The following is a 25,406-nucleotide window of genomic DNA, read 5'->3' as shown; positions in this document are numbered from 1 at the left end:
CTTTATAGTGGATTTAGACTAAATAATGTTTGTACTCGGACTTGTCTTGGCCTTTATAGTGTTTGTACTCTGACTTGGCTTGGACTTAGACTTTATAGTGTTTATAGCCTTTATAGTGGATTTAGACTCAATAATGTTTGTACTCTGACTTGTCTTGGCCTTTATAGTGTTTGTACTCTGACTTGGCTTGGCCCCTATAGTGTCTGTACTCAGACATGTCTTGGCCCCTATAATGCCTATACTCTGACTTGTCTTGGCCCCTATATTGTCTTTACTCAGTCTTGTCTTGGCCTTTATAGAGTTTGCATTCAGACTTGCCTTGGCCCTATAGTGCCTGCACTTTGACTTGTCTTGGGCCCTGTAGTGTTGGGCTTTTGTAGTGTCTATCTTCAACTTAACCTTTATAGTGTTTGCATCCTGACTTGTTTTGGCCTTTATAGTGTTTGTTCTCAGACTTCCTTTGGACTTGGCTTTTATAGTGTTTGTACTCGGACATGTCCTGGATTGATCCTTTATAGTGTTTGTACATTAATATCATGTATGGACAGCTGAATGAATATATATATTTAAACTTGTTTGTATATTATTGTTTACATTCTGGTATAATGCAAAGTTTACTTACTATAATCACTCATTTATTTATTATTCATTTTTCCATGATAGGGGCCCTGTAAGTGTAAGATGTGCTTCTTGGTCAATAAGATACTGCCTATTACACAGAGGACCTGCAGCAGATCTTCCTCTACAGTGTATTTAAACTGTTCGGTAAAACTGTATTGTTTAGTTGCTGTGCTTTTCTCCACACATTTATAACATAAGTTTTTACTGTAAATGAAAAAATACACCACTCACATCTGGGATTACTGTTTTATTCCAAAATGTTTCTTAAACAATGGCAAGTAAGAAAATAGTATGTACAGTTATTATGTATAATATTCATAGAATATGCATTAGGGTAAAAAAGAGAAGTAAATAGCAAATGTTTAATATAAATGAACATTTCTTCAGCTACAGAAACATACAAGTAGATAAATATTCTGTTATTTACAGATGCTTTAATGTTGTTGAAGTCCCATATTCTATATTGATGATTACTGAAATATAGTGTCCTGTCCTGCAGGTGTATAATTAACTTCTTTTCTACAAAGTCTGAAAGTTTTCAGACATTCTCAGACATTTAAAAAAAAACTTTTAGCAGCTCTTCTTTTCTTATCATAACGTATAAAAAATGCAATGGCAAGATATGCAATTAGAGAAAGTTTTTAAGAGGGTATTTTTTAGAATTGCAGAACATGTGCCGAAATCAGGGAATGTCACAATTGAAATTAAACCTATATCACAAATACACATAGGGGATCTTTACAATCTGTACAAATACAATTTAACAATATTAAAACCTTTAGAGGAATAATTCACTTTGTAGAAAATAAAGATGATCTTTTACTCATTCAGTCTGGTCTAACCCTGTGGAAAAAATTTGCAATGAAAATGCATAAAATAATAAGTTCACCTTACATTTTTAGATCCAAACATCCTAATTTGTTGCTAACATAGCTATCAAACACTGGACTTAGACTGTTACCCATCTCTTCTCTGTAAAGAAACACATTTAAAATCTCTGTTTATGTTTGTATTTTTATATATATATATATATATATATATATATATATATATATATATATATATATATACATAAACATTAAAAAACAACTATGCTTGGATAGACCTTGTTTAACGGAATGGGCCGAACTGTTGCCTCACTGTTCAGTACTGTGGCAAAGTTTATTGTTTGTGTCCATAGACTAACACCATACCAACATCTAAAAAACACATTGATATAAAAAAAAATGAAGATCTGGATGTGTTTAAAAAAAATTTTGGGCAAATATTTGATGAGATCAGATTGATGAAAGTCCAGTGTTTGTTACGTTAGCCTAGCATCTCCCATTCTAAAGTAAAGAACATGTCACATACTAAACATGGTTGAATTTACTACATCTGGGGTCAGTGATCAGTCATGATAATGATATATGGATTTTTCTCCATATATCTCCTGCACTATGGGTACCTTGTGATTGTATACAAAGTGTGACATGCCAAAATATGCCAATTAACAGAAACATATAAATGTTTATTATTCACTCAGAAATAGATGTTCTTGTTCAGGCCACTGTTTTTAGTTTTTATGAACTTTTTTAAGTCTTCAGGGGTGTAAAGATATCAGTTAATTATATTTAATCAGATAATTAGATTTGACAACAGGGAGACAATTAGTGGAATTAATCTAACCTGTTCATCTAAATTGTTAATCTAACAGCCAGACTATTGATGTGTGATGTTGAAGGCAGCATTGTTTATCCATGCTGTCTAGACAGAGACAGCAGAATAATATGCACAAGATCAAAAAAGCGTTGGAGTGGAGTCTCACTTCCCAATCAGGAAATTGAAACGGTTGGAATGGATTCCCAGTCCTACAGATATGTATTTTTTGTTCCTAAAATCAACAGACCTTGTAAGAAGGCCCTTAGGGTATTGTATTTACAAGTGATGCAGTTGTTTACAAATGATATTGCTAAAACATATTTTTGGCGTTTTTCAGCTGGCGTTTGTATCTTGTGTGAGTGAGTAATAGCTCCACAAGGTGAATTATGCCTTAAAGGGGAGTTCCACCAATAGTTTAAAAACTGCATAATAAACTATTAGAATGTGAACAAAGTCATTCAGAGTGGGTTTAACGAAAAACACTCCTTTCTAGAGAAACTTGCTGAGTCAAAATTGTTGACAGTGATGGTGAATGGACATCTGAGGAGTTTAACATCTCCAAAAGCTCCCTCACAGTTACAACAGAGTATGGTTATAAACACACTGTCTGGTGCCTGAGATGCTGATTTACAATTGTTTTGAGAGATATTTGGTCTGAAATGTTATTAAAATCCATTCATGGTGGAGGGGTGTTGTGTTGCAAAATAGTTCCCAAAGTGTTTGTTTAAATTTGCCACTGTTTTATCACTGGTCATGAATACAATTGCTGAATTCATGTTGTAGACATTATGACACCTGATTGCCATCAGCACCACTGTGAAAAAATTAAAAGTCTGTAAGTTTCTCTACAATAAACAATTTCACACCAAACCCACTCTGAGTGCGTTCATCTAAAACATGGAATTCTGCTGAAATTTTGGAAAATTGATGGAGCTGTCATTCAAGTCTGCAAAACCCTATTACGCTTTATTCCCTGTATTGTCCACTAATTACATGCCTTAAAGGCCAGACAATGGATGCAATTCTGCAGGAACTGCTCATTCAGAAAGTACAAATACAGTACAGTGGTAAAAACATCAACAAGCCAAATATGCCCAGCCCCCCGATGTGTTTTAAGTGTACTTGGCTCAATAAGCCTTTGTGTAAATGTGCTCCAGACTGTGGTCCTACAGCTCCAGCACACACATACACACTCACAAACTCTACAGGAACATTTAGAGAACAATCATCCGCAGCCTGAGACCGCACCATACACTCAGATTACAGCAAACACACGGAATGCTTTTCCTCCAGGGGGGTTCTGCAGACTGAGAGAGAAGAGAGGAAGAAAGAAAGGGAGAGGGGCATGAGGCGGAAATAGAGAGAGAGAGTGAGGAGAGAGAGAGTTTTAATAAAGTTATCAAACAGTAAACTACTTTAAGGTGTAATTTAACCCACTTTAGTGCACCATTTGTGTTAATGTGGAGTGAGAAAAGTATGTAATCATAATGTGAACAAGGTTGCACAAATGTATTCAAGGAACACCTATAAGGAACCTATAACAGTTTAGTGATGATAAAGCAGCTGTGTGTAAACATTTAGTGATGATAAAGCAGCTGTGTGTAAAGTTTAAGTGATGATAAAGCAACTGTGTGTAAAGGTGTGTGTAAAAAGTGTTAATGAAGCGGCTGTGTGTAAAGGTTTAGTGATGATAAAGCAGCTGTGTGTAAAGGTTTAGTGATGATAAAGCAGCTGTGTGTAAAGGTTTAGTGATGATAAAGCAGCTGTGTGTAAAGGTTAAGGGATGATAAAGCAGCTGTGTGTAAAGGTTTAGTGATGATAAAGCAGCTGTGTGTAAAGGTTAAGGGATGATAAAGCAGCTGTGTGTAAAGGTTTAGTGATGGTACAACAGCTGTGTGTAAAGGTTTAGTGATGATAAAGCAGCTGTGTGTAAAGGTTTAGTGATGATAAAGCAGCTGTGTGTAAAGGTTAAGTGATGATAAAGCAGCTGTGTGTAAAGGTTTAGTGATGATAAAGCAGCTGTGTGTAAAGGTTAAGTGGTGATGATTTGGCTGTGTGTAAAGGTTTAGTGATGATAAAGCGGCTGGGTGTAAAGGTTTAGTGATGGTACAGCAGCTGTGTGTAAAGGTTAAGTGATGATAATTTGGCTGTGTGTAAAGTTTAATGAGGATAAAGCAGCTGTGTGTAAAGGTTTAGCGATGATAAAGCGACTGTGTGTAAAGTTTTAGTGATGATAAAGCGGCTGTGTGTAAAGTTTTAGTGATGATAAAGCGGCTGTGTGTAAAGTTTTAGTGATGATGAAGCGGCTGGCCATAAAGGTTTAGTGATGGTACAGCAGCTGTGTGTGTAAAGCTGCGATCAAAATAAATGTAAATATGCTGAATTGGCAGTTTTCTCTGAAGCTTCTTTTACATGGACACACTTTTGGCCTTGACAGCTTTACTCTGTTGCTCTGGCTGGTACAATTCTATTCTAATCAGCTTTGTGGGTAAATAACTGTGATTTCAGAGGCTTAAGAAAATAAACTGTGCTGTACCCTGACTTACACTGTGGACCTCACATGCTTATGGTGCTGGAGGTTTAACATTAGCAGTGGAATTAACCCTTAGAAGTTGTTATTATCACTTATGGTAACCAAATTTCTTAATTAGAAACGTGAAACAGGTCATTACAAGTAATTTTCTACAATAAACTATAATAAACAAAAGACATGTACACAGCACGCTGTTCGCTGTTGGAATAAAGCCTTGTATCTTGCAACTTACAGGAGAAGGCATTTTAATGTTATTGCATCTTAATATTGCATGATTCTATAAAAGTAATTGTGGACCTTTTCTACTGATCCATTCATCATGCAACTTTTTTTGTCAAGTTGAATATTCACTCATTCAGTATCTTATCCACTTCTTCCCGGTCAGGCATGTTGAGTATATTCTGGCTCAATAGTGGGCTCTCAGCAGTCTTCACTTATCTTCCAGACTATTAAAATCCCAAACCAGCTCTGCAGACCAGCAGACATCCTGTTTGCAGGTGTTCACAGCAGGATTAATGTTTTATGGTGGTGTTTATAGGGGGCGGCAGCTGATTTACAGAGAGTTATTAGTTAGATTTATGGTTGATTTGAGGTTTGGGGGCTGAAAGTGTGAAATGTGTGTACTGTGTGACTGCGCTGGTCTCTGCCTGTGTTTTGTGCATTAAAACCTTTGTGCATTAAGACTTTATGTTTGTAAACAGAATTTTTAATTTGGATTTGATGACAAATTGTGTTGTTCACAGTCTTGTTTTGTGCTCCATGTTTGTCATGCTTTTGTCAAAGCCAGATGTGCCATCTAAAACCTTTTGCTACAGAATGTAAATTCAGATGTACATGCAATTCATTACACAGTTATGTAAAGTACTGAATAATGATGTATGTTCACTGATACAAAAGGGATAGCTGAAAGCATCTATAATACCTCTCTGAATATATCCCATTTTGGTAGGAGCCGATATATTGTTTCCTGTTGTCGGTGGGCATCACGTCCACATAGCCCCCCATGTCATTCTTCATCACACCAGCATGCACTGCTGATCTGCATATACTGGATTTCTGAAGATAAAGAGAATTGAAACAAAATTTGAATTGACAGTGTTAAGAATGAATTCAGTTGAGCTGGGCATGATTTTATTCCCCACAACGCACCACATCCAGTGTTATTATGCTTTTAACACTAGCTAAAGAACAAAAGTAAAGCAGAGAAACCCCAAAAAGTATTCCAAATATATGCCTTTATTATAGGCACATTCTTCTGTCAAAAAAGCAAAGTAACAGTAAAGGTGCAAACTTATCATTGTGTAGCTGGTTACCAGCTTTCACAGATGCTCACAGAATTCACTCAACCAATCACAGTGGTATATGGTGTTTGCATGGAGACAACACAACTGATTATTTGTGTCCCAGCAATTAGAACTTGCATGTGAAGCTCAGACTTATGAAAGTTTACTCTCTTGAAAGCTGCTTCCAAATACTTAATGAATCTATAACGTTTCTGTCTGCTGTCCTTGATTCTGCCTGAGCTGTAATTCATGGCATCAGTAAACACAGGCAGAGCTGACTACCATGTCGATCAGAACAGATTGGAAATTTCAGCTATTAGGGGCAGGCCTCATTTAGCTTCTGAAATGACAGTGGCCAATGTAATGGCAGTTTGCCCATTTTTGTGAGCAGTGTATAACAGTGTAAAAACAGAGCATCACTTTGATGAGGACAAAATTCCTTTCGATATTTTGCAATTTTGTGCCATTGATTTACTGTGCTTTTGGGATTGTATAGCCTTTAGAAGCAAACATTGTTTTTTGGTCAGTGGAATGGCACAGGTATTGTAAGAAAACATGTTGTTTTTAGATATAGCAGCCCTGTAGGACACTTTTACACCAGCCAGATTGAGTGGGCAGAGGTGCCTTAAAAAAAATGTAGTATTTTTTTTGTAACTGTAATTCAGTAAAAGTAAATGTAGAGTAAAGTACTGTTCAGTACTTACATCAGAATAGGTCCTGGTCCCAATCACTCTGGATGTTTGAGTATTTTCTTGCAGGCAGTTTTGAGGACAGTAGATTCTAGACGAAGACAAAGCAGATGCAGATTTTATTTTTGAGTCACCTAACTGAATTAACAGGAGGTTAAGTGTGTGTAGGGGAATTACCTGGGACAGTGTGTGGCAGATTTCTGGTATGGACACAACATAGCTACTGTGGTCTCACACGTAATAACCTTCACTGTAAATGACACAAAAAGTAAACTATTGAGAGTAAAAATAATCTAGTAAAAAAAAAAAAAAACACAGTTGCAACAAATGCTTCTTTGAGCTATGTTGTAGAGGAACCACTCCTGGTTTCATAAAGAATCAGGCTTATAATAGAGATGGATGACTGTCTAAAGGTCTAAAGAACCATCACTTGATGTAAAGTTTTTTACACCATTAAAAAACATAATAGTGGTTCCTTAATAGAATCACTCAAAGAACCCTTTGTAGCATCTTTTATTTAAGGGAGTATAATAATGATTTAAATAAGACTGGTTCATATCAAACTCACCCATCACTTTGGACACTGTGAATGCATTGGCACTCTGGTACTTTCTGTAAGTGGTCCATTAATCATGTTAGATTAGATCATTGCATCAGACAACTTGCTTAAAAATCTCAGTGACCACTTTCTGACTTCCTTACCCAACAGACTGGACTCCATTTTTGTTGGACTTGATGAAAAACTCCTTCCTGCCCTGTCTTGTGACGTCCATCCAGCCTCCCTCATTGTCGATCACTCCGTAATGGATGCCCGCTCTGCAGATGCTGGATTGCTAAAGAAAAGAAAATAAATACATTTAGTTAGAAAGCTGTGAACTGTCCTGGGCTCCGAGTCAAAGAAAAATGTCGCTTGTGGGCTGCTTACCATTTCATAATAAACCGTTCCAACCACTCTTGCTGTACTTTCCAAACAGCCAGCTGGACACTCGTACCTGTACCGCAAGAGCAAGAACTCGGCAGTGAACCATTTACAGCATAGCACTCTATATGAAATGCCTAGTCAGCATTTGCCATGAATACATCAACACCTGCAGTGTGCTTCATCTCGATGAGCTACAGTACCAGTCAAAACTATGCACACACCATCCCAGTGCTTCTACTCCCTGAAGGGTGTTCTGATTCTGTAATGAGGGACGGGTAGAGGGACGTTTCTACTGGCAGTTTCAATCAGTTTCACACCATCAGACTTGAAAGATGGGTGTCCAAAAACATCAATTTCAGGCTGTGTATATATGTGTATGAAAGTTAACTTACTTTGAGAGTTAAAAAGATTTTTCTTTCCACTGCAAAGTTAACAACCAACAGTGGTGATATACTGTAGATGCCAGGCAGTGCCATATCATGATCATTAAATGGATATAAACTGCTTATAAAGCATATACTTTAGGCAGTGCCATATTCACTTATCATCACTGTCAGGCAGAAAACTCCCAAATCTCCATTTTTGCTGTTTTTCACATTTTTAGTATAGTCTGAATCTGGCAGTTGTTCTTAACATTGTGTCATGATGAATATCGATATGATTGGACCAATTGAAATACCCCAGAATTACTTGGAATAAAATCTTTTTACATGATTTCCATTAAAAGTTAAGCAAGTTTATCCCTTTAGTGTAAATTGTCATTTTGGAGATACAAGGAATTTGTGTGACATTTACTATATATAAATGGATATGTGCTGCATATAAACAAATATATACTACGGCCATGCAAGCTGATTGAGAAGCAATCTAGCTTAGCTGTCATTTCGCTGTGCTGTTATTTTATTATTATTATTTTATAATTTTATATTATTATTTTCCCCACACAAACACTGTATCACTCTGCTGCTATGTTTCATTATTATAAATTATATAATTAACCAAAAAGTAATGTAAATATCATGAGCAGGAAAACAAGAATGACCTAAAACAAAACTAAAACAAATAAGACAATAACAAAAAAAAAAACTGTGAGCGGGAAACAGAGTTTAATGTGTTGGTCTGTGTAAGGGGGTGGAGAAGGAAGTGCAGGCTGGCAGTGAGTGAGTGGAGTTTGTTACTGTGACGTAGCAACAAGCTGCTTGTTAAGGATCTGTAATGTGGTGGAAGGAAATGCTAACATTAAAACTTTAAAATTAAGGTTAAAAAAATGTATTAAATGCAATCATCACAGCCATGCTATTTCACAATAACACACTCTCATGCTCTATTATTCTAATAAACTATATATAAACTGCAGCAGTGCCATATCCTCATATAATACATATAAATGGGTTTTAATTTCAAGCAATATGAAATTCTATGATTCCTATTGTTTATACCATACTGTGGCGAATAACTCGACAAGATTCAGATGATTGCAACCACACTGAAAGTCAGCTATTATTAACTATAGACAGCTTGGTTTTCCCGGAAAACAGAGTGGCACACTAGAGAGCAGCATGCTGATGTTATTTTTACCTGTTACATGTTGTGCCTTTACACTGGTCCCTCAGCTTAGTATCACACGTTACAGGCTGAGCTGCAAAATAAAGCAGCGGAGGGGGTCAGTCAGCAAAGCCAGACATGTACTCACACAAACATTCAGCACACAGGTTTCATGGCTTTCTTGCAGAGTAGAATAAGGAATTTGCAATACTTGGAGCTGATGTTGGTGGGCACAGTGGCGCACAGGGTGCACGGTCTCAAGGCCCCCCTTTCAAAACAGGGAGTCATTTAAAACCAGCCCGCCATTAGCTTCCCTCAAGCAAACACGCACAGCGAAGAGGTCAGCATTAACATATGAGAGACACTCTCATCCACCAACACACAGTCACTAACATTATTAACCCTCAGAAGTGGACATGGGCAGTATGGCAATATTTTAGCATTTTGTTTTCCCGAGGACATAGTGGAGATCATCATTACACTATAAACTTAAACTAGTTAACTGACTTTTTCAAATTTTGATATTTTACTACAAATTATATGCAAACTTGTTGCCTCAAAAAAAGTGACTTCACATGTTTAAGCAATCCACACATGGTTAACTCAAACAAGTTTTAGATAGATAGATAGATAGATAGATAGATAGATAGATAGATAGAGAGCTGTAGATAGATAGAGAGCTGTAGATAGATAGATAGATAGATAGATAGATAGATAGATAGATAGATAGATAGATAGAGAGCTGTAGATAGATAGATAGATAGATAGATAGATAGATAGATAGAGAGCTGTAGATAGATAGATAGATAGATAGATAGATAGATAGATAGATAGATTACTGCTCCTAAAGGAAATGATCATATTTATTACACTCAGTCAATTGATAACATACATCCCCACTCAGAAGAACTGAAGACCCTAACAGCTCAAGGGACAAATAATCTCCTGTCCGTTAAGCTGTCTGTGACAGTAACCTGCCACTGAACTTATTCTTCCTGTCCAAAATGATACTGAGGATCATGACTAAGGTTATATTAAGTATTAGGCTTGAAGGTTAGGTTAGGGCTACCAGCGCAGGAAGGGTAAAGGCTAACATTTGCTTCCTCCAAGACATGTGAAGCTCCCCAGCAGACAATTTTGCCATTACAGAGTAAACTAAGGAATTTGCAGTAGATGGAGTAGATAGAGTGGGGCCAATGCTTCAGTGGCTACACAGCTCAACAGACAATCAAGTGAATGTCAATTCAAGATAAGCTGATCATCCACAAAGCATCTACAGGGGACCATCAACATGAAGTCAGTGCTGTTTTTAGTGCCGTGCAGTGTGTGAAATGTTCAAATACATTGAACAAATGTTTTTTTTTTTCACAATAGACATTTCTCCTTGTCAAATATGTTACTCCACAGGGCCTCAAGCCATGTGCCCTGTGTTTACATAGGGACTTGTCAATGCCAAGCCCCTCCAAACTCCTCCCCTTACTTGATGATGATAACGAGACCCCCCTGCCCCTGGTCAGAGCTCATCAGCTCCAGTATACAGACTGCCTATGAATTTTCTTTATGGTGTCTTTACTGTTGTAATGCAGATTTTATGTTACATTACCTGCCAATGTAATGTTAGTTATGTCTGGATTTTGACTTTCTACTTCTGTGTATATTATCCTGGCCTATAGTCTCGACTATAGTCAAGGGTCCTTGTGTTTTCTTCTAGTTTGCGCTTTTCTAGCTTAGTATAAAGGTTTCTAGGCTTTAAATCCATCCTACATTAGTGATTTTTTATTTTATGTAAAGATATTTTATTAGAAAGTTGATGTTGTGTGTGCAGTCCTGTTTGGAAGAATGAAAACCAGTCTTTACGTCTTTCCATGTCTTTGTCAATTTATGACTCAAGCCTGTTCATACAGAGCAGAAATTGAATGTAAATGTAGTTGTGTTACTATGTAATTACAAATTACATTTGAATAATTTCTAGAAACCCTATTAACTCTTTTCTGAGGGGTAAGAACACTAGGTGGCTAATAAGGTGGCTCCATTACAGAGGACTCTGAGCATTAACAGATCCATGACTGCTAAACATCAAGGAAACGTGCACTGATCTGGCAGTGTGTTTTGCAAGCTGGCACTCTGAACATGCCTGATTCTTGAGGAATGGTGGAATGGTTGGGGGGAGGGGGAGTTGGTTCTGGCTGAAAGAAAATTGCTTTCCAGGAATGTCCAGAGTTTCTGTGCTGTAGGATGGTAGCATTTCAGGGGATCAGGTTTCAGAACGTGTTGGCCCCCCGTCAGGCTGAAACCCTACACAGAATAAACACACATTAGAGGCGCAAAGCTTACACATCTGTTCTGTGCTCTCCACCACGTTGCTGTCCCGTTCTCTGTCGGGCTGCTGGGGTGTTTTCCGGCTGCGGGGGGCTTCAGGCTCTACGGAGTTATTTTCCTCAGCCTCCACACGAGAATATTCTACAGCTCTGCTGTCATCTGTAAATCACACAGGGTACATTTTACTCAATTCCTCAGGTCATATCATGAGCGATGTTGAGAATTTTACCTGAAGGGTGATTTTTCCCCCCATCTTGACCTAATTGCCCGTTCCATGCCCATAAATATAGTTGAATTGTGTTAGGCTTAATCTTAGTACAGGAACTTAACCCATTAGGTTAATCTGATATTTTCTGTCAGTGTTCTGGAAAGTCTAGCCACCCTAGTAACAGTTGCTATGAAAAAAAAGTATTGTGAGTCGGGCATGGATAGGTCACTTATACACCCAAGCAGTGAACCAATAGGATTCTAATAAAGTGGCTGGTGAGAATATTCTGCAGGGAGATACCTTTGTAACAGAGATTGTTTCTGCACCCTCCTCCAAAACTGGGTGGGCAGGCTGAGCATGGGGGGCCATGTTTATAGGGGGCGTGTCCCCACCAGTTCCCTCTACACAAATCACACAAGGGATATACAAATTAATATGATCATATAAATCATAGCACATCAATTAATTCAGCTATTAAAAAAGGCTTGTGTTGTTTGGTTGCTTGGCAATAATATTAAATAGCTTTACTTGAAGGGATTTATAATGAAATTGTTATTATAAATACACAGTAATTTACTGGACATTTATGTATTTTATATATCATAGTATATTCTGTTGCCATTTTCATAAAATAATCCACTTAATGCTTGATAGTGATTATGATCTGCTTCATGTTTTAACCCTTTAAACACTGTTCTAAACAGCCTACAGTGGATTATTTTGTCATTACCTTCCAGTAATCAGATGAGAAGCTGCAATGATCAGGACAGAAACAGAAAATCACTTACTTTGGTGAGTAATTGCAGACCAAGTATACAGCCTTTGCCCAGATTTGTCCCCACACGTTCATATCATAACACACATTTATGGCACATCCAATTCTGCTACTGGTCGCCCAAACAAGCTGTAGATAACGAACAAATAGTAAATAGGCCAAACACTGTTCACTGTTGACATCTTACAAAGCATGGGTAAAGTTTGATGATATCTTGTTATCTTTTTTAACATTTTTGAATGATGCTGTATTTCCACTGTTCTTACTTTGGATTAGACAAGAATAAAGTTCACTGCATGCACTGGTAAAGTCATGATAAAACACCTGTGTAGAATGGTTTAGAGATAATAGAAATATTTTATCATATACTTTCATATTATAATCAGTCTTTTGGTCATATGGGTATAACTCTTTAAACATCCAGCACCAATCAGAACACATTATGTTACATTTTTCTGTATCACACTAAATTAGCTATTGTACATGAATGGATTAAAACATTTTGAAAGGCCTTGTTTCCCCACATTTTGGCCTGTAATGTAAACACTGTAGAAATGCTGCAGAACAAAACACTTAGTGGGTGTGATTACTCATGCTTTCAGCTTTTGCTGTAATCGTATTTATTTAGGTAATCCCTGCATTAATCGTGCCGTTATTACCAACACGAGGTGGAGTGCTGCTGTATTTTTGCTGTAATGGGATTACTCAGCATTACCACTAAAGATAAGAGGCGGAGTGTGTACCTGAGTGTAGTGAGTGCAGACCGGGCCTGTGCAGGTGAACGGGCAGTGAGGGTTACACTCCTGAGGATAAGGGAAGGAGTAATCTTTCACTTCATCGTACCACGCCTGCACATGAGAGGTGGGGGGACGGTACCTAAAGAGTTAAAGTAGAGGAATGCACACCCAAGAAAGGACATGATAAATCAGACACCTTAATCACAAGCTTGAAGCAGGGCAATAAAGTGCAGCTTAGAAATGTAGGTGGCCGTATGATCAGATCTGACACATAACATTTCTATGACTTGTGCCACAGTAGCTCTTCTGTCGGTTCAGCCCAAGCAGGGTGGCCTTCGTCAACCTTGTGCATCAGTGAGCTTCAGGTTATTGACACCTGGTTGTGAATTCATGGTTTGCCCCTTCTTGGATCACCGTTTGGAATGGTCAGAATCAGAATCAGAATCAGAATCTCTTTATTTCACCAAGTATGTTACACATACAATGAATTTGTCTTGGTGAGAGCAACACGTATGACAAGTAACAAAAAAACACAGAACACAGTCTTAAACTAAAGGAAAATGACACTAAACAATAAATAGGGTAGGGGATAAATTTAAAAAGTAAAAAGTACTAAGGTAATAAAGAGCTGAAAATATATTTACAGAAAAGAACATCTGTACAGGTGTGCAAATAGTCATAGTGCAAAATAGGCAGAGTGCAAAATAGCTGTTCAGTCCGGTTTGGTACAGTTCAGTTGTAAGTTTTGAGGTTTACAGTGGAAGGTGTCCACTGTGATTGAGGAGCGCTACAGCTCTGGGGAAGAAGCTGTTAGCATGACACTACTGCAACATTATTGACTTAATTTGTGAGTGGGCATGATGTTTTTTTCCCATTGCTATGTGTGTGTATGCATGTGTTATGTGTGTGTATACTGTATGTGTGTATACACACTTACTGATAATTTTATTGGGAATGCATGTACATCTATTCATTAATGCAGCCCCCCTGGTCGATTGATGTGTTGTTGACATAGGTGTAAATAAATACATCTCATACAAAAAACATGCTTCTGCAAATTGTAATACACAATTGTTGTTTATTTACTTACATATTAGGGAAAAATAACATCTGAAATGTGGCATGTACAAAGCATTTTTTCTACAATGTATGTTTCCTGTAGGGGATCTGATCTTGTTTTTAACACTTAGAAAATCATCAATATGTTTCTGAGAGAGGTGTCCAAACTTGCACATGACTGTATATCTGTGTGTGTGTGTGTAAAACACAGACCTCCCCCAGTGAACTCCCAGGTTCTGTCCAATCTGAGGCAGCAGGCCGGCTGGACCATGCTCCCAAAGACACGTTTCGGCCCATTCCTCCGCTGTCCGCTCCAGCTCCGTATCCCATACCTGCCCACACACATACACACACACACTCAGTCTCACTCAGTTGTTAAATGTAAAGTTTTCTTTTATTGATGTTACTGGATATATGTGCCTAGAGTTTTGCATTTATATCTCTGGCAAAACCTGCATATTGTCTCCAGGTGTTGCTAGTAAGAGTTTCCCATACTGTCCACAGTATGAGAATTAATTAGATACAGAATGTTGCTTTCCAGTCTGATGAACTAACATGCACCTGTATCTTGTAAACACTCTCGTTATAAGTTAAATGTGGCCATATTAAGCTGAATGTCATACATAAAGATGTTTAGTACTGGTAATTACAATGTACTCAAGTCACCTTTGCATGATTAACTTGATTTCAGCGAGTACATGTAACCAGTGGCAACCCGTGGCTATTATAGCTCAGCCATTTTCATATTCAGACAACAAATCATGTTGTGCAGTAGTCTCTAATGGCATTGGTCAGGTGGTTTTGCGACACAGCATGGCCCATTGTTATCCACACACTTGGAATGAATGATTGCTTTGACTGTAGTGAGTGTGTATGTAGAGAAGTGTGTGTAATTTAGACTTTTTGTTTAGTTTTTTTTCTATTAATTCCTTGGAAAATCACTATTCAGTTGCCTCCGGGTATTCAGCACTGTCCACAATATGAGAAATTCACTTTAATTGGAGGTTATTTATTTGGACAATTGATAAACTAAACACACAAAACTGACACTGGTATGATACGGAATGCTGCTTTCCAGCCTGATATTCCCTTAATAACCTGAAATCCCACCCTGGACAGCCTGGACGGGTTTTATTGCAGTCAGACTAGGAAATGAGCAAGTTCCTCTGCAGACTTTGTTTAAGGGGACGGCGTGTGATTTAAAAACAGCGACTTAGTGACCTTGCTGATAGAGCAGTGAGTAAAAAGCTATTAAAGGGGTTTCATTATGAAGATGCCTTAAAAGGCCCATATCATGAAAACTCAATTTTCCTCACTGTTCATAAAACAAAAGTCTGCTGAGATCTGCTGAAGTGTCTAAACATATTGGGTAAGCCATTACAGTAGGTAAGCCTGCTTTATCCATTCCACAACCACCTTTGATGTATCTTCGGGATCATTGTTCAACTGTGTCCAAGTTTCAGTCGTCTAGCTGATGGTTTGAGGTGGTCTTTCTTCTTTATTATTCCATTCAATCTGTACAATGTGTCACTTCCACGGGAAGCAAAACTGCCCCAGACCATAACGCTACCACCACCATTCTTAACAGTTGGTACAGTGTTCTTAGGGATGAATGTCTTTACTTCTCCGAACATCTTTGTCTCATCTGACCATCTTTCTCATCTTTCCTCCAGAAGGGCCCTCCCAATAACTAGCTGTTTGAATGGATTACCTTGGAATCTGCAGTTTTTTAGAAATGGTTCCAAAAGACATTCCTGACTTGTGTAAATCAAATTTGTGTCAATCCAATAAGTGCTCTCAAACAAACCCTTGCTATGTGGGCACAAAGAAGCTATCGGCTGCAGAAGAGTTTTTGACTTTAACAAGTTAAAACAAAACTAAACTTTTTGAATCACTAAATTAATTTTTCACTTATATGTATAATTATGACCTTTTCATTTGAGTTTTTTTCTATTTTAGGTGTATAATTTTACAATAATTCTTCCCCGAAACGTTCATAGACAACAACAGTTCATAGACATCCTAGAAAGTCTAACTTTACTATGATATTCATGTCCAAGTGTATGTAAATATTGCCCAGTCCCCCCACCCTAATATGATCAATCAGCCAAGACATATTATTTGGTGTCTAAAGTTTGCTTCTTTCAATTTTACACTAGAGCTTCAAGGCTAACAAGCAATTGGAGCATATACCACAAATTACCATGGTGATAACTATCACACACTCACCTTAAAACTGTGAAGTTGTCCAGTAATCTCTAATAGACTGTCCAGGCTGCTTTACTATCCTGTCTGCCTCATACTCAGTCTGGGCCTACTTTAGCTGCATACTGATTTTAGATGCACAGCAACTTTCCTTCCTCTAATGTTAGCCATGTGGAGAGTTATGTGCACGTTTTGTTTGTTCTGTGGGCATAGTTTCTGTTTGGAAAGTAAATTTCTCATTCCTCTCCAGGTCCGCTCAGAAGAAAAGACATGTTTCTTTAAGCAGTTGACCCACATTCAGCTTCTTCTTTAACCCTTAATGGAACAAATTATTGTTTGCTGCATACCTATTAAAATCAAGTATTACATATTTATGTATGTAGATGTGAAATGACTTATATTTATATGTGATTTCATTGAAACTATGAGTCAGAAATAAATAAACAAAATGTAAAAGGAGGTGTTTCAGGGCATAAGCACTGCGTTAGACCCAAGAGCGTTGCACTGCGTTATTCCTGCGTTATTCGCAGCACTGCGTTAGACCTAAGAGCAAACCCCCCAACATCCCAGCTGTAATTACTTTGGGACTCATTTGATTCATTAGTTCATACAGAACTCTAATGTCGACCAGTGCAGGCAGAAACCAGTGCAGTCACCCAGTGCACACATTTCACACTTTCAGCCCTGGACCTCCCAAACCTCAAACCAACCGTTAACCTGAACTAATAACTTTCTGTAAATTAGCTGCTGCCCCCCATAAAGACCACCATAAAACATGAATCCTGCTGCGACACCTGCATACAGGACGTCTGCTTGTCTGCAGAGCTGGTCTGAGCACAGAAAAACCATAAGTAACCACTGCAGAAAGCTTTTGTTTTTCCAGAATATATCATTAACAGAGTATATCAACGTTAAAAAAATAAGTTTTTGTCATTTAATTTTAGCAGTTTCATTGGTTTGTTTGTAGTGAAATGTGGCAACAATGATCAAGATCAATTGACAAAGTCAAATTATGTCAAAATGGGAAAATGGTAAAAATGGAGATGATGAGATTCTCATTACTCTTCAAAAAGATTTGAAGATAAATGTGCAAATAATGCCCCTCGCAGTTTTTCTGTAGGTCTTGTAAAGCAAATTCAAGTATCCCCATTTTTATGCATATTATTAAACACATGTGTCTAATTCCCACTGTTGCTAATCACTGACATTACTCTGTTAACTTGTGCTACAGAACAGTCATTTGTTTTGACTTCCTTAGCATTTATAAGTACAACATTGAAGTTTTTGCAGACAGAAACATTTTGCAGACAGAGGCCTTTACTGTGTGAAAAAACATCTGCATACCACACAGATTAAATGTATGACTAAAATGCAATCATAATACAGTGTTAAACACATTAGGCAAATGCCATCAAATGTTATTGATGGGAGCACCAGCTGCTCTCCAGTGATGTTTGGTTTTTACTGTTAAGCACTTTGAGCTGCTAACATTGTCTAGAATTGACTTTGCTAGAACCCTGAGAGATTACAGTTTGGTCTGATGTTGATGTTGTTACTAAAAGAAGACTTGCTGTTGTTGTTATACTTAACATTTTGCAACCTGAACAACATGGCATTATTCATATCTTGTCTCTTTTGGCTTAAAGTCTATATTGGCTCAAACACTGGAGAGCCCCTGACTGATGTATTAAGGACTCCTGGGAATCCTTCTACCCCACTTTGATAACCCTGGATCACACATATGCATATGCTGCATAGTTGAGGTGATTCTGCGAGAATGACCGGTTCCACCAGTATGATCAGCTTGACCAAACTACTATGACTATCTTGATGGCCAGCTTGCTGATAGACCAGCTAATTCATTACTCAAATAAACCCATATGCTATGCTAGTCCCAAGCTAAGTTAGTCTACCAGCTCAACCAGCTGGCTTACCATCTTGACTATCAAAGACCATCTAAACCCAGCTACCAGCAAAAGTCTTTGAGTCTTTTGAGCTTGGTCTTGAGCTGGATCTTTCAGTAGGTACTGAAATAAAACTTTTATTAAATAATACAGTGTACTGTTATACTCTTACTTGGCTGATCTGCTACAGAGAAAAGCACACCATATATAACGTATAACATTTTAGTTCTTTCTTTTTCTCTTTTTTTCTGTTTTCCCACCTCTGTTACTCGCTGTGCGCCTTTCTTTCTTCAAACACACATGAACACCTGTATATATACTTACTTTCATTCACACACTCACTCACTGTTTCCCCACTGAATGAAGAAACATGCTCCCATGGGTCCTTGGGAATTTTGTGCTTTGTTGGAATGTTACCAGATGATAAAAAACACACTCGATGCAAATGAGGTGTTAAATGAAATAAACAGCGGTGTGTGAATGAGTGTGAAAGCCTGCAGTGAGGGGTTTGTTTTCTTTATAGTCCCAGGCAAGAGTGGCCAGCAGGTTTGGGGGGCCTCCCCTGCTGAGGCTGTGCAAACAGTGATTTTACATCCCCAGTTTACAGCAGAGATGGACGACCGTGAACACACACTTAGCATCTTTTACTTAGTCTTTCGAAACTGCAGTTCACACATTGTACCTAAAACTGAGTATATGTATAAAACCTCATGTCTCGTTGCTTTACTGATGTCAGATGCAGTCGATTAGACAAGATTGGCATCTGGCACGCGCTTCTTTAGTACACAACAGGAGATGGTAAGCTATGATGCCAACAAACACTGCACTTTCACCAATCACCAATCTCATCTCCATAAACACACATCCAAAAAACGTTTCTCAACGACTCTCTGTGATCATACATCCTCTCTTTCCCAGGCACATTTGCTTTATGGCACCTAAAAGATTTCTAAATTGCATACAATGTTTGGGTTTCCACCTTGATTTCAGTTCAGCATTTGCTTTTACAGTCATCAGACATTCTGTGTACAGATTTCTACAGTCTTAAACACATCTCTGTATGCCCTGCCTTCTCACTAACACAACTGGTCTATATGTACCTGCATCTACATGCAACCACTGGTCTCGGTGGAACCAAGTGGACCAAATATTCTGAAAGCTTTGTGTCTTATATCAATCACACATACACATATATAGTATGTCAGACATACTGTCTGACTGTCCAGTGAAATAGTAGATTTTTCATGAATATTATTTACAACTTGAAACCCCAAAGCCACAACATCCAAACCACAACGCATGCCCTTATGTCTGAAGAGTCCTCTTTTTTTGGCAAATGTGATGTGGTCATCATCAGAGTATGAACACTGTGTTTTCTGTTTCAGTAAATCTGCACTCCTGTCTTTTTGTACATTATTAGATCCTTGTTGGTCTCAAGTTGGTCTCAAACAGTAAAAAATGCATCTCATCTCACAGATGAAAAAGGGTTAATCAAAATTTCACAAAATTTTTGTCTTGCTCATGTTTGAGCCTTACACACACACACACACACACACAGAGGAATAGGCAGAGAGCCAGGCGAAAAGCTTGAGGGGTGAACCAGTTCAAAGCTATCAGTGAAATGTAGAAATATCCAGCCGGCGCTGAAACTGTTGGTTAACCGTAACATAACAAACCTCAGAGTGGCTGAATTGCTTTGTGTATGTTAAACATGCATAATCATTTCAGTGTGTAAGAATATATTATATTAAATAAGCCACAAAGTAGCATATGTAAATAATGTGATTGCAGACCTTTTCATATAAGGAAATGAAAATGAGACAAAATGACTGAAATGAAATCTGGTTACATTGACTTCTATTCACTATGTTTTTTTAATTATGTGTTTTTAAAGCCTATATGGGCAAAAGGCTGCAGACAGTTAAGTTTCTTCTGATTGATAGGAAGGTATTAATAGGACGTTTGTCCCCATTGCTGCAGTAACAGCCTCTAGGCTTGACATGTTGGCAGTCAACAGTTTGTCACAACATTTACAGAGAACAAAATCACATAATATGTTTTGAAATGCACACTATATCACTGCATGATGTAGAAATATTGTGCATTATAAACACTATAACACTACATTATAATATATTAAACTATGTTATAATATATTATACTATGTTATAATATATTATACTATGTTATTATATATATTCTAGTATTGTAAACTATAACAATGCCAGTTGTTTAATTATCAACTGATAATAGAACTCGCCTTTACAGGCAAACTAAAATGTGCCCTGTGTAGAAGTTATGTAGTGCCCTGTATAGGAAGTGGGCAGAAAATTATAGAAAGTTAAAGCGGATTATTTTCACAGTAGGGCGTCACCATCCCAATACGCACGGCAGTCTACCACAACGCTCTACCTCTCTTAGCCAGAAAGATTTTAGACTCCCATTACTTGTTTAAAGGTGTAACGAAGCAGATTGATCCTGTAACATGTTATTTGGCCCAATTCACACTGTAAAAAAGAAGGTGTCCTGTGGAATCTGGCACCAAAACATTAGCAGCAGATCCTTTAAGTTCTGTAAGTTAAGAGGTGAGGCATCCATTCATCACATCAGTGAACCTTGGGTGCCCATGACCCTGTCACTGGGTTCACCAGCTGTGCTTCCCTAAAGCCCTGTTGGTTGGTACAGACCACTACATACCAAGAACACCACCTGCCATTTTGGAGATGCTCTGACCCAGTCGTCTAGCATCACAATTTCTCTACATTTTCATAAACGGACTATTCACTTGCTGCCTAGACTTGCTGTCCCACTCCTAGACAGGTGACTATGTAATCAGATAACCAATGATATCCACTTCACCAGTGATTGGTTTAATATTGTGGCTGACTGGTGTAGATGTTGTCTTGTTCTTGCCACTCTTTCCTATTTTTGTGTCTTTTCTCGATCACATGCTGACCCATATATCCCTGCTGACTCCTCTACACACTCGGAAAAAAAATCTAGGCCGTCGTAATAGGAGAGACATCGTCAACAGTTTGCTTACTAAGCTTTTCCCTCTTTCTTTTTTCCCTCAGAGGCTTTATAATAGACACAGACGTCTCACTAAACTTAATTATGGTCTGCAGCCATTAACCTGCTATGCAATATAGCCTAATCACGCTGGCCCTGCTGTTCTTCACCACTGGACAGCACTCACAGCATCCAGTAATGAAGATAAAGCCCATTTATGGTATGACTGTATAATAATTCCCCATTCACACTGCTCAAACATAGCCACAAAGCCAGTCTGCTAACTCTGAAGAATGAATAAGGCCATATTATCCATTCAATGAAAGTATGAATTTGGAGACGTTTACTTTTTTTACGACCCACATTATGAGTCGTTAAATTGTCCAGTGTTGCAGTTCAATATGTGCAGAATTACTCTGAACAGTTGGGATTTATGTTATCTGTGCAGAAGGTCAGTGTGGGGAGGTTGCTGAAATGTACTAAAATAGCCTTATTTTGCATGTGTGACCAACTGAAGTGAAACAGTTCGGTGCACCTGTATGAGAACACCAACAGTCTTTCCATCACCATTCATGCAAATAACCATGAGAAACTGCAGTTTTCTGAACATTTTAGTGTTATCCTTGCTCACAGTACACCTGAGCCAACTTGTCAGCTACAGTTGCAAGAAGAGGTAAGTGAACCCTTTTGAATTTCCAGGATATCTGCATTACAAATAATATGTGGTCTGATCAATATCTATGTCACAGTTATAGACAAACACAATCTCTTTTAACCAATAACACACAAACACGGTTTTACTGTTCATGTTTTTTATTGAGCACACTGAATAAATATCCACAGTGCAGGCTAGAAAAAGAAAGTGATCCCTTGAATCCAATAACCTGTATCACTCTCTTTAGCAATAATAACCTCCACCAAATGTGGACCTAAGGTAAGGACTGTGGCGTTTTCGTTTTCAGTCAGTCTTCTTTGTTGATTTACTTGTGCTTTAGGTCATTCTCTTGTAGCAACATCTCTTCGGTTTTAGGTCATGAACTTACATTCTTCTGGAAAAATGTTGTTCCTCTAATAATCACAAGGCCTCCAGGAAAACCACACATAACCATGCTGATTCCTCCACCATGCTTCACAGTTGGGAAGATTTTTGATGTTGGTGTGCAAACTTCAATATTTGTGGCTCATCTGTCTCTAGAACATTGTGAAGCATCCAGCTGTTATAGAGCACATTGCAAAGTTAGCTCTTGGATAAGTCTTCAACACAGATGCTTACTTACTTTTTCTAGCCTGCACTGTGGATGTTTACTTAATGTCTTCAATAAATAACATGAGCAGTACAACTTTGTGTTAGTTTAGTTAGATAACAATCAGACCACATCTTTTATGTACAATGTTAGCAGCAGATCCTTTAGGTAATTTAAGTTGTGAAGTGGGGCCTCCATGGATCACATCAGTGAGCCCATGACCTTGGTTTTCCTTTCTTGGACCACTTTTGGCAGGTACTGATCACTGAATACCAGACAAACTAGCCATCACAATATGGTTCTAATCAAAGTGGCTCAGATTCTTACACTTGAGCATGCTTTTAACACATTACCCTCAAGACTTGCTGCCTACTCTATCCACCCACTGACATAATCAATGTTTTTCACTTCCCATGTGACTCCTTCATGAAGGGTTGTTTTTTGTTATTGTTTTTTGTTGCCTGTTAATATCTCATAAGCAAAGCAATTAACAGTTACCGAAGAGCTCTACATAAGTGTAGATTTTAGTGATGATTTAAGTATGCACTTAGCACTGTGCTAATTGGTGCAGCATATGTTTTTTTACTCTAATGTACTCTAACTATGTACATTAAGCTTGTTGCACCAGTGAAAAACTAAAGAAGCCAATTTCAGACTCCAACTCTAACTTGGGTTTATTAGATTATTTTTGGGATAAGGACAGCTACAGATCACTCTAAGCAAAAAGGTTCTAGGCAGTACTGAAAAAGGGTTCTTTGATTGATGAATCTAAACCTTAGATTAAGTTAGATAAAGTTGTCCATCAAGTGACCTTTTAACCAGTAAAATAATCCAACCAAGTATCCACATGGTTTTTTTTAAATTGTCACTCTTTTATATGGAAACATTGTTAAAACTAAAACTAAGAAACACCTGCAAAATCTCACTTTTAAAACACTGCTTTTTAGGTAGACTCTATGCAAAATGTGTTGAATATGGTATTAAAAAAGAGTTAATTGAAACCTTTCAGTGCTATTCCTTCTATATGACTATATGAGGTTTTCTTTGTATATGAAGAACTCCTAACATAGCACTGTTATATAGCACCATTGACTTTACTAAACAAGTCTTGAATAACCCTTTTTTAGCAGTGTACAGTGATGACATTTATGCTTCATATTCATACCATGTACTCCATATTAGATGCAGGTGGGTAGACCTGAGCCCTGAGCTTGTTGTGAAGGTCCAGGATGGCCTGCATGTCACTGGAGCTGATGGCTCTCTTTCCTCTCTGTTTCGTCACTCCGTCTTCATCCTCATCCATATACTTCTCCAGCAGTAAGCTCAGGTCAGTTGAGTTAAAGAAGGCCATGGGGAACACACTCTGAGACAATAACACTAAAGCCAGTCCTGTCTGACACGTCCACATTAGGAGACTCATAGTGAGTGAACTTTGACTTCCAGGAGATGAACTTTGGATAAGAGCGTCTGAGGTGCACTGGGTGAAAATGGTAAAGGACAGAGGTCAGTGCACATTTTTGTGTTTGCCATCCCCTAACCCATTATCAGTGACCACTACTAGGAATACTACTGAGCACTATACTAAGAGAACAGAGCACTAGCCGAATATTATCTGATCTACGGTGTTCCTGTGATGACCTCTTTCCACTGATGAATGGAGGTAGAGGGGTCTGATAAACTGTGCAGTGACAGACTAAATCAGAGTATGTACAGAATATATATAGCTATGTAAATTTTAACTGGCTGTGTCAGACTACCCTCTCAGTACTTGTTCCTACTATTAAAATAAGTCACATGAATCTACAGCTTCTATGTACAATTTACAACCTACATTAGAGAGCAATTAATGCACAAAAATATTCAAACCCAACCAACATAACCCATATAGTTAGAGCCAGCAGCACTTTGCAACAGAGTTATGATAAGAGCACATGAATGCAGTGCAGTAAGCTTTCAATGGAATTCCAACACAGACCAATACGGCAACTTTCATAAGAATATGATCATCCTCATTCTATGTTTCCACAGCACTCATCTAACCTGTTGCTAAAATAACCATTTGTAACACTGTATATAACATACACTTACCAGTCTCTACAGTGGGATAAGCAGGAATGTCTTACAGCTCTGTGGGAAAGTCTCAGCTGTGAGGGCCGACGTTCTGCAGCGTTCCGCTGTACAAGGTTTAAATGATGCTTTTAAAGCAGAGCTGTACATAAACACTCTTTGTTCTCCTCTGATCCCCGGCGTCAGTGTTAGTGCTTCAGAAAGCAGAGCAGGATGAACTTTTCTGCATTTTATGCTGGAGTTTGCTTCTGGTGTCAAATTGCAGTGGAAACCACACCTCTATATTCAGCCCAGTTGGCTTTAGCTGGACTAAAGTAGTGGCACTACTGACCTTGAATACATGTGCAAGAATAAACATATTTGGTTTCATACATTTGTTTTTTATGAACCAGCAGAGAAATGCAGAGAAAAAAGATACACACACACACACATATATAATATATATATATATTTGAGCATTTCTGCTGGCCCAATCAACAGGAAATTCTGACACAATGTAAAGAATTGTCCTGATGTCCCGACATTGTACTAAAACCTGTGAGCGTGTGTGTGGAATTTAGGTCACTCTGTGTGTTAGTAGTAAAAGGAATTCTCCATATGTTGCTACTTTATTAGTTTAAGAGTCTCAAATTATGCGTTCACTGC

General features: G+C 38.0%; 1 protein-coding gene across 1 annotated transcript; it reads right to left on the bottom strand.

Moving 5' to 3' along the window:
• Positions 1-899: 899 nt before the first annotated feature.
• On the bottom strand, positions 900-24,144 carry crispld1a (cysteine-rich secretory protein LCCL domain containing 1a). Its single transcript, XM_072657343.1, has 14 exons — positions 23,860-24,144; positions 14,546-14,664; positions 13,280-13,412; positions 12,550-12,665; positions 12,062-12,162; positions 11,569-11,712; positions 9,268-9,328; positions 7,693-7,759; positions 7,470-7,600; positions 7,336-7,379; positions 6,945-7,017; positions 6,783-6,858; positions 5,718-5,851; positions 900-3,569 (listed from the first exon to the last, which is right to left on the bottom strand). Exons 1-14 carry the CDS (start codon positions 24,112-24,114, stop codon positions 3,518-3,520), a joined length of 1,506 nt encoding a protein of 501 aa, XP_072513444.1. The 5' UTR covers positions 24,115-24,144; the 3' UTR covers positions 900-3,517.
• Positions 24,145-25,406: the final 1,262 nt, after the last annotated feature.

This window comes from Salminus brasiliensis, chromosome 1 (genome assembly GCF_030463535.1).
Source record: "Salminus brasiliensis chromosome 1, fSalBra1.hap2, whole genome shotgun sequence".
In the NCBI taxonomy this organism is placed as follows: Eukaryota; Metazoa; Chordata; class Actinopteri; order Characiformes; family Bryconidae; genus Salminus; species Salminus brasiliensis.
This window is presented reverse-complemented; position numbering and strand designations above follow the sequence as displayed.